The sequence below is a fragment of the Pongo abelii genome, chromosome 19, assembly GCF_028885655.2.
Source record: "Pongo abelii isolate AG06213 chromosome 19, NHGRI_mPonAbe1-v2.0_pri, whole genome shotgun sequence".
Taxonomy (NCBI): domain Eukaryota; kingdom Metazoa; phylum Chordata; class Mammalia; order Primates; family Hominidae; genus Pongo; species Pongo abelii.
The window spans coordinates 91086349-91097196 of NC_072004.2; the positions used below are offsets into that span (position 1 = coordinate 91086349).

Genomic DNA, 10848 nt, shown 5'->3' on the forward strand with positions numbered 1-10848 from the left:
AAGCACCGGACCCCGAAGAATGGCCCAGGGTCCTGGGTGAGATAGAGCATTAGAGACTGTGGACTAAGAATGAAGAATCTCCTTCCCGTTATTTCGATTAATTTGCCTAAACTTACTGAAAGACTCCGTGCCGGTTATAGTGATGGACAGAGGGATGGACGAAGAGGGAGCGGCTGCTCAGCCACTGCCTGTTCCCCCTGGGCTCGTTGTTTGATGAAGGAGAGCGATGAGTAAAACATACGTGGAAGATGGTAAAGATTGTGTTCGTTAACTTTATAACTTTTAGTTGGGAATGTGCCCTAAACACATCTTGGAGCTTTTAAAAATAAACGTATCTGATGCCCAAAGTGAGAGAACCTAATTCGGTAGAACTGGGGTAGGATGTGGGCATTTGTGAACTTTTTAAGGATCCCGGGTGGTTTTTCTTATTTCGTGAGTTTTTAAAGCCTATCGGTGATGTTCTCCTCCTCAGGTTGAGAAGCACAATGTTAGATAGTGGAAACAGATTTCTTTGGGAGAATAAAGAACAAGTTACCTAACAACATATCTGGACCTTAGCTTCCTCATCTGGAAAGTGAAGGGGATTGGATTAGGTTAGGTACTTCCATGTTTTGTGATTTTGTGTGGTCTCTTCCAGTCAGAAAGTTCTCTGATGGTTTCCTATAAACACTATAGTGTTTATCTAGTGTTTATAGCATTAGAAAAAGAATTTAGTACTTGGTTTTGTTCCCTGACCTTTTGATGATTTTATTCAGTAAATGATGGCCTTCTCAGAGAGCCGAATCTGGGCCTATTGTCACTTAACATGAGATTTAGGTTCCCCTTGTATCTTCAGAGATAGTCTTGGCCACTCAAATCTCTGGACATTTTTTCTTACATTGTAACTCTTGTTTTTTTTTTCTTGCTTTTTGTTTGTTTGTTTTTTTAACTTTTCAGAGGAGAAAGGCGGATTGGTATCTGATGCCTATGGGGAGGATGACTTTTCTCGTCTAGGGGGTGATGAAGATGGTTATGAAGAAGAAGAAGATGAGAACAGTAGACAGTCGGTAGGTAAATCTCCCAAATCCAGAGCTGCTGAAAGCACAGTTTCATTTGTCAGATTTTGGAACTGTGCCAACAGTGTTCCATTTCATGGTTAGCTTCATCCCTTGCTCTCCCCTTTTGTTTTAGTATTAGTGGAAGAAAGTGGGTTGGATATCAGATCTGTTTGAAAATGTATTTTCACATGGATCATTTTTTATTAATCTTTGAATTGAAATTTGGGGGAAAAGATAGTGGATTATTTTATTTAACCCAGATATCAATGGGTGTTTTGTGTTGATTTTTCCCTGTTTAAAAGATTTACTCCTTTTATAGCAGGCATTCATCCTAATTGGTGTATCATTTATATCTACAGTCAACTCTGCGTTATTTTTAATCTTGGTTGGGGCTCATTTAAGTCTTCTCAGTTTATTAACAAGATAAGAAAGGAAAATTCGTTTTCACCTGCTTTTTCTTTTTTTTTTTTTTTTTTTTTGAGATAGGGTCTCACTCTGCTGTCCAGATTGGAGTGCAGTGGTGTGATCATAGATAGTTCACTACAGCCTTGAACTCCTGGGCTCGAGTGATCCTCCCACCTCAGCCTACCCAGTAGCTGGGACTACAGGTGGGCGCCACCATGCCTAGCTAATTTATTTATTTATTTTTTTGTCGGAATCTTGCTCTGTCGCCCATGCCGGAGTGCAGTGGTGTGATCTCGGCTCACTGCAACCTCTGCCTCCTGGGTTCAAGCAATTCTCCTGCCCTCAGCCTTCTGAGTAGCTGGGATTAACAGGCACCTGCCATCATGCCTGGCTAATTTTTGTATTTTTCATAGAGACGGTTTCACCATGTTGGCCAGTCTGGTCTCTAACTCCTGACCTCAGGTGATCCCCCCGCCTCATCCTTCCAAAGTGCTGGGATTACAGGCGTGAGCCACGGTGCCCGGCCAATTTTTAAAATTAAAAAAAAAAATTTTTTTTTAGAGATGGGGTTTCACTATGTTTCCCAGTCTGGTCTCAAACTTCTGGCTTCAAGCAATTCCCCTGCCTCACCCTCCCAAAGTGCTGGGATTACAGGCGTGAGCCACCATCCCTGGCCTTCTTAACTTCTTTCTTGACATTTTATTTGGCACTTTTTATTATGGCGCCCTTAGTTCTTGATCACAAATCTTGCCTGAAGTTCAGTAGGTGCTGGAGAAAGGAGAACCTGTGCTATTATTAACAAGAAAGACTTTAGACACATAATCACCTGAGCAACATGAGCCGGAATTTAAGTTTGCAGACAACACAAGGAAATTGAGGTTGGTGCTTAGCATAAGACAGGCAGAGTTGAGTCTGGATGTCGAATCTAACTATTTAGCAACAGTTTTAATTAAATCACTTAAAATATATTATTTGCTGGAAATTTTTATTACATGTTGGTATGTAAATGCTAGCACAAGCATGGTGGCTCACGCCTGTAATCCCAGCACTTTGGGAGGCTGAGGTGGGTGAATCATGAGGTCAGGAGATCAAGACCATCCTGGCCAACATGGTGAAACCCCATCTCTACTAAAAATACAATAATTAGCAGGACATGGTGGTGCGCACCTGTAGTCCCACCTACTTGGGAGGCTGAGGCAGGAGAATCGCTTGAACCCGGGAGGTGGAGGTTGCAGTGAGCCGAGATCACGCCACTGCACTCCAGCCTGGGCAACAGAGCCAGACTCCATCTCAACAACAACAAAAAAATTATTTCCACAACAAACAGAAATGCGTTTTATACATTATGCATTTTGGGAGATACTTTCATGCCTTTAGCCCCATCCATTAATACTGATAATTCAGAGTTGACTGAAATTATTCAGAAAAGTTTTGCAAGTTGTTTTCTGACTTTTCTGAAGTACACACATTCTGGCTTAATATTCATAACTCTTTTCTTTAGTACATTTGCATAATGTGTTTTTGAAGTGTTGTTTCATATTTGCTTAGAATTTTCATCATGTTTAAGCTTCATTTCATATTTTAGTAAAATCTTCTCATCAGATCTTATTGTAGAGATTCTGAAATGTGATTGTATTTGTCTGAGCTCCATCTCTGTTTATTTAGCGTGACTGATTTCATTTTAAGGAGATTATGGAGATTGCATTTAAAGCCTTGGACTCACTGGCACCTTACAGGACAGTTAAGTCTCCAAATCATCAGTCTAGTTTGTTCAAGTCTCTCGAGTGGTATTTATATTAATATATGGAGTGCTCTGTAATGTTTGGGCTGAAGTGTAGCTTTGTTGAAAATAGCAGTTTCAAATGAAACCATTTTTTCCTGGGTATTTAGTTAAAGGCTTCTGTGCATTGGGAGTGTTCTGGATAGTGGAGGTGACATGGATTTAGCCAACTAATAAGGTAGCTGGTCCAGCATCTGCTCCTGATCTTTGACCTTCATAGCATCAGCATTAGCGTTCAGTGGAATGGCAGGCTCACTTTGGAGAATGCCTTACCATGTGTGATCCTTTGTGTCAGGCTGACCTCATCTGGATAAGGAACAGGACTGGGTAGAATGGATCACTGGCAGTTCTGTGAGCACTTAGGTGGAAGCAGAGCCCACTCAACTGGGACTCCTGAAAGGTTGGGCATTGCCCTTTAGTCCTGCCTTTCCCAGGTCACTTGCTCAGGTCATTTGATGCCTACCTTCCTGTGTTGATGTTAGTGCAAATGCTGGTTGAGGTGCTGCGATACAGCTGTGTGTAAGCCTTGGCACTTGGTGTTGAACACTGTTACAGTAGGTCTGAGTCTGATGTACATGTGTATATGAAAAGGAAAGAAGGCTCATAATCCTGATTTGAAATAACTGATACTTCAAAACGATGGAAACACGATGCCTGTTTTATTGTGTGGCCTGATCTTACTCTTTCCTAAAACATATTGCAAGCTTTCTCCATTTTTATGTATGTGACTTTTAACTCGGGCATCTTCATTGATGTGGACTGTCTCACCACTAGAGTAACCCGACTTTGAGCTGCTGATGCTTTTTTGTTTTTTTCCACCCCCCAGAATATCTCTTTTTCCCCTTATTTTTCTCTGGTTCTGAGTTATATGGTAGGGGAGGGATTCTTGGTGGGATGACCCCAGCTGGGTAAATGGGCTGTTTGCTCCGGCCCCTAGTTATGCATGTGAGACTCCTCAGGCCCGCTCCTTTAAGCTTAATCCTCTAAATTCTTTGTCTTGTAGGAAGATGACGATTCAGAGACTGAAAAACCTGAGGCTGATGACCCAAAGGTATTTGGTGTTGGCTGTGGTGGGTGGCTGGATGCAAACAAGGTGTTTGAACATTATGGCTCAGTTCGTATGTCTGGTCAAGATCTGTCCCACTGACAAACTGTGCAACTGTGTGGACATTTTCTGGGATAAAATAAGCTTTATAAAGAAAGAACCTGGAGACAACTCAGGAATGAACAAATCCTGAGACACATTGGATTTCCAGCCTTTCAGATTGTGCCATATCTCCTGACTAGAAAGGCGAGGGGCCTGGCTGAGTCCAACAACCCTCTTGCATTCTGCATCCCAGATGGGGCTTTAAGTGTCACTGCCCTGCAGGTGGATTAGTCTGTTTCTAGACTCAGGAAGGCGTAAGGGCCACCTCGCGTGCTTTGGGTTCTCTTTAATCATCTAGAAGTGAACAAGAGGCTATAAGAAGGTCAGACCAAAATGAGGCCTCTCCCCAGCTCTCAGGGATGATGGGTCTAATTCTCATTTTCCTGGGGGTGTGTCCATCCACTTTTGGGCAAGCTGTACAGAATGGTCTTTTTCGGAACAACATAACTATTCTCACAGTTTCATCCTAGTAGCAGCCAAGAGTAATTTGTAGCAATTCCTATCGCATTCCTTAATGATCTGTTGTGAAGGTTAAGACACCCTTGTGTTGGTTAAGCTGCTGTGCTGTGCATTGGCCATTAGAAATGTGTACTTGTCGAAGAGTCATTTTTTATGAGGAAAAACTTCCCCCCTGTACCCGCAAAGAAAACAACTTAATTCTATCACTCTAGACCCAGGGAATAAGGACCACGTTTTGCAGTTAAAAACTGCTTTGAGGCCAGGCGCGGTAGCTTACGCCTGTAATCCCAGCACTCTGGGAGGCCAAGGCAGGAGGATCACTTGAGGTCAGGAGTTCAAGACCAGCCTGGCCAGTATGGTGAAACCCTGTCTCTACTAAAAATACAAAAATTAACTGGTGAGACTAGTGGGTGGTACACACCTGTGATCCCAGCTACTGGGGAAGCTGAGGCAGGAGGATTACTTGAACCTGGGAGGCAGAGGTTGCAATGAGCCAAGATCTGCCAATGCACTCTAACCTGGGCAACAGAATGAGAATCTGTCTCCAAAAAAAAAAAAAAAAAAAAACTGCTTGGAAACCAGCTGTAACTTTCAAGATGACCTAGTAAAATTTAGGAAATTTATGCCCAATTATAATCTAAAACAGTAATATACTTGAAAATATAGTGTGAGCTGTTGCATATTTGAGCTGATTCTGTGATTGGATAGAACTGTATGTAGCCACTAAAATCATGAGAGTTGTGAGTGAGAAAGATAAGAGTGTGTTTTACCAGGAAAGAAAGTTTTGGCACCAGCATGCAGGAGGGAAAAAAAAGAATCCCTGAAAACTGTAAATGCAACCTACTTTCTATGCTGAGTGAAAAACCTGGAACCCAGGCCTAAGAACTCACCCTACCTGAGAACTGGCAAGATGGTATGAGCAGACCCGTGGCCCCATAGTTCAAAGTCAGTCACAGCTCTGCTCGGGCTTGCAGAACGAAAACACTCAGTAGTGATAATCTTTTCTGCCTAGTATTTAGGGTATATAGGACTTGGAGCCTGCATATAAAACAAGCCCAGGGAGCCGTTAAGTGTTTGGATTTCAGTTGTGGAGGGAAGGGAGGATCTGGGTCCTAGAGTCTTTCTGGGTATAGTTGCAGCCTTTTGTTAGGGCTGGAAGGCCTCCTGGGGAAGTTGGCTGGAGAGGAGGGTACATACACTTAACGGTCACCCCTTCTAAAATACTGTGACCCAGGCAGCAACTCCTTGGGGAAATGACAGGGCTTTGTGAGTCAGGTTAAGGGCCACATGAAAAACAAAACAGACTTTACTACTGTCTAGTAGCAGTCACTAAAGAACGGGGTGGGAGGGACCTAAAAAAGGTGAAGCTGGGAAGATTGTGGAAATGCCTTTTGTGCTCAGGCTCCCCTTCTCAGCCCCACATCACGGCTGACAGCCTCGTCATTCCTGCCTGCTCCTTGACTGATGTGCTTCGCTGTTCCTCATTCACTCATGTGCATTTCAAGTTTTACTGTGGAATGAAAAGTTTTCATGGAATAATTTCCGTTCCTCTTGAGGAGCCCTCAGAAATCATAACACAAAATCCAACCGTCAAAGTCACTTGATTTAGTTCTTTTGGAGGGTGATGGAGAAGGGTTAGATAGAGCTTGCCAGCTTCAATGTTCTGCAATCCCCAGTGGCTGCCAGGCCTTTAGGAGTCCTTGTGGCATTTCCAAGGACTACAAATGATCCCCAGCATGAGTCTTCCGTGATACTCTTAGTCCTGGCCCTGTCATCCTTCTGGTTGAGCTGGCCTCAGACTCTCTTCCACATAGCAACATGTACCTCAAATCCAGAACTTTCTGGCATATTTACATTTTATTTTTATTTATTTATTTTATGTATTTTTTTGAGACAGAGTCTTGCTTTGTCGCTCAGGCTGGAGTGCAGTGATGTGATCTCGGCTGACGGCAACCTCCGCCTCCCGGGTTCAAGTGATTCTCCTGTCTCAGCTTCCCGAGTAGCTGGGATTACAGGTGTGAGCCACCACGCCCAGCTAATTTTTTGTATTTTTAATAGAGACAGGGTTTCACCATGTTGGCCAGGCTGGTCTTGAACTCATGGCCTCAAGTGATAGGCCCGCCTCTGCCTCCCAAAGTGCTGGGATTACAGGCATGAGCCACTGTGCCCAGCCCACATTTTTTTAAATTGATGTGTAACAATATATTTTATATTCAAAACCCTTAATTTTGAACATTCTGCTTTAAACATATTAAGTTTTTTTGTTTTGTTTTGTTTGTTTGTTTGTTTGTTTTGAGATGGAGTCTCCTCTGTCTCCTGGAGTGCAGTGGTGCCATCATAACTTACTACAGCCACAACCTCCCTGGCTCAATTAATCCTCCCACCTCAGCCTCCCAAACAGCTGGGACTACAGGTGTGTGCATCACACCTAGCAATTTTTTTTATTTTTTTGTAGAGAAAGGGTTTTGCCATATTGCCCTGGCTGGTCTTGAACTCCTGGGCTCAAGCAATCTGCCCACATTGGCTTCCCAAAGGGCTGGGATTAGAGGTGTGAGCCACCAGGCCCAGTGCACATGAACATACGAAGTTTCTAACAATAGAATATGTTACAAGTGTGGATCTTTGTTAGAAGTGTTGTTTAACAATTAGATTACTGTCATAATTGTCATCTCCACTAGATGGCATTCTCCTTTCTACTTTGGTTTTTTGTTGTTTTTTTGTTTTGTTTTGTTTTTGAGTAGGAGTTTCGCTCTTGTTGCCCAGGCTGGAGTGCAATGGCGCAATCTCGGCTCACTGCAACCTCTGCCTCCCGCGTTCAAGCCATTCTCCTGCCTCAGCCTCCCGAGTAGCTGGGATTACAGGCACATGCCACGTCGCCCAGCTAATTTTTGTATTTTTAGTAGAGACGGAGTTTCACCATGTTGGCCAGGATGGTCTTGATCTCCTGACCTCGTTATCTGCCCACCTCAGCCTCCCAAAGTGCTGGGATTACAGGCGTGAGCCACCTCGCCCAGCCTCTACTTTGGTTTTTTAAGATCTTTTAATTTTTTTCAGTAGTTCTCAAAACATTTAGGTTTCTTTACACAATTAAAAATTGAGGATCAGAGTTTTTGTTCATTTTGGTTTTATCTATTGATGTTTACTATTTTATAAGTTAAAACTGAGAAAATTTTGAATTATTTATTTTAAAATAACAAACCTGGGCCGGCCACAGTGACTCGTGCCTGTAATCCCAGCACTTTGGGAGGCCGAGGTGGGCAGATTGGTTGAGCCCAGGAGTTTGAGACCAACCTGGGCTATGTGATAAAACCCCATTTCTATAAAAAAATACAAAAATTAGCCGGGTTTGGCGCTGCATGCCTCTAGTCCCAGCTACTCGAGAGGCTGAGGTGGGAGGATCACTTGAGCCTGGGAGGTAGAGGTTGCAGTGAGCTGTGATCTTGTCACTGCACTCCAGCCTGGGTGACAGACTGAGACCTTGTCTCAAACAAACCTATTACATATTAACATCAATAACATTTTTAGAAAAAGTATTTCCAAAAAGTTAATGCAAAGAGTGGCACTGTGTCACCATTTTACAAATCTCTTTAATGTCTGGCTTAATAGAATATGGCTGGGTACATGTAACTGCTTTTGTATTCAGGTAATTATACGTATTCTTCTTTGATACTTCATCAAAACTCAACAGGTAATAGTTTCCTTGAAAGGTTAGTTACATCATGGAATGCAAAGCCTTACCAGTGAGCTCTGCATTCTGCTTCCCTAAAATCCACTGGTCTGTCTTGCCCTTTGAATGGATCTTTTACCCATACATGATTTTATATCATCAGGCACTGGTGATTTGAAAATTGATGATTTACTGAGTTATGCAGATCTAAATGTTGACACATTTTGTTCTGTGGTACCAAAAAAGTAGTATTTATTAGTGACATCACTGATCTCATCAGAAAATCATTAAATGTTAGAAACCTTTTAGCAAGCCCACAATAAGGAGCAACACATTTTTCAAGATAATGTGTTTCTAATAATTTTTGTTTGAAAGCATGAATTTATCATTTTCAATATGTGCTATCAGAGCTTTCCTTGAAGTAACAGGCTTTGGTCTTGAGAAAATGTCTGCCAAATACCCAAGTCCAGAGAACTAGTTTGTTTGTCATTCTTTCAAATAAAAATGGTGTTTCCTGAAGAAAACTGCCAGTTCAACTGGTGACTCAAATAATCACAAACGGTAGTCCATCCTTTTCCGTGGCTTCAGTAACCTGAGGTCAGCTGCAGTCTGAAAATATTACATGCAGTAAGCTATTTTGAGAGAGAGTTCACATTCGCATAGCTTTTATTACAGTATATCATTCTAATTGTTGTTAATCTCTTACTAGTTTATAAATTAAACTTTATCATAGGTACGTATGTATAGGAAAAAAACATGGTATGTATAGGTCTCAGTACTATCAGAGGTTCAAGGCATCTACTGGGAATCTTGGAACGTATACCCCAGGGATAAGGGGGCATTGCTATGTGTGCTTTTCCCTGAGACATTTATCTGACTTTGTTATGCAGCAGAAGTATTTATGCATGCCTCTCATGTCATTGCCCAAAATGTTAAAGAGATGTATATTCAAATGTCAAGATGTCATAAAACTAATCATTTTTACTGTCCTGGCAGAACATTTTTTTTTTTTTTTTTTTTGAGACACACACTCTGTTGCCCAAGCTGGAGTGCAGTGGCACAGTCTCGGCTCACTGCAACCTCTGCCTTCCAGGTTCAAGTGATTCTCCTGCCTCAGCCTCCCAAAGTGCTGGGATTACAGACGTGAGCCACCACGCCCGGCTTATGGCCGACCATTCTTAAGTGAAACTGGCTTTTTTTTTTTTTTTTTGAAACGAAGTCTCGCTCTGTCACCCAGGCTGGAGTGCAGTGGTGCAATCTCAGCTCACTGCAGCCTTCACCTCCCAGTTCAAGCTATTCTCCTACCTCAGCCTCCCGAGTAGCTGGGATTACAGGCGTGCACCACCATGCCTGACTAATTTTTGTATTTTTTTTTTTTGTTTTGTCGACTTGGGGTTTCACCATGTTGGTGAGGCAGGTCTCGAACTCCTGACCTCAAGTGATCCGCCCACCTCAGCCTCCCAAAGTGCTGGGGTTACAGGCATGGGAATCCCATGGGATTACACCCAGCCCCCCCCCCCTTTTTTTTTTTTTTTAATCAAACGGCTACAGTTTAGTGCTGCCGCCTCAATTTGTTCTAAAGGCTAGCAGTTTACCCACCATTGCTTGTGCAAAAGTCAACACGATGAAAAAGACAAATAATGACTTAAAACAGTTTTGACTTTGTAGACCCCTTAGAAAAACTACTATTATTCTAAAACAGAAATCATGGGTCAGTGATTCAGTAGTTGTTTGAGAACTGTTTTTATTGCTCTGAAAATGTCCGTTAAGTTGTTAGCCTTATGGAGTCTTGAGCCACGTTGAGGGTGGGTTAGTATTCAGAGTAAGATGATTCAGCCCTGGCATGGTGGGGAGGAGTTCAAGCTCTGGAATGAGACTGGGGTTTTCTTGGGGAAGTCCTTTAACCTCAGTTTTTCTCATCGCAAAAATAATCATCATAATAAAATCTGCCTCATTCATTTTAAGGTTCAACTAAGTAAAAGTAAAATGCAGTTGTCCCTCACTATCTGTGGGGATCCCAGGACCCCCTCCTCAGATGCTCAAGTTTCTGATATAAAATGGTGTAGCATTTGCATTTAGCCTTGGGAATCCTTCTGGATACTTTAAATCATCTTATGATACTTGATACAATGTAAATGCTGTGTAACTAGTTGTTAGATTGTGTTGTTTAGGGAATAATGACAAGCAAAAAAGTCTGACATGTTCAACACAGACACAATTTAAAACACACACACACACACACATTTTCAACTGGAGGTGAGTTTTGGCCATGGATTCGGAACCACAGATCCAGAGGGCCTGCTGTACTCGGCTCAGTATGTCTTGTGTGTGTTTGTTCAGTAGCATTGGCTGA

At 42.4% G+C, this 10848-nt stretch overlaps 1 protein-coding gene across 3 annotated transcripts in view; it reads left to right on the forward strand.

Annotated features, from left to right (window-relative positions):
* Positions 1 to 10848, forward strand: part of SAP30BP (SAP30 binding protein) — a 40618-nt gene that overhangs the window by 402 nt on the left and 29368 nt on the right. For 2 of the 3 annotated variants that reach the window (XM_024234410.3, XM_009252043.4), the window contains exons 2-3: positions 937 to 1046; positions 4226 to 4273. In XM_024234410.3, the coding sequence (XP_024090178.1) occupies positions 937 to 1046; positions 4226 to 4273 (158 nt within the window). The remainder of the gene's footprint in view (positions 1 to 936; positions 1047 to 4225; positions 4274 to 10848) is intronic. The other variant, XM_024234411.3, reaches the window with a different exon arrangement.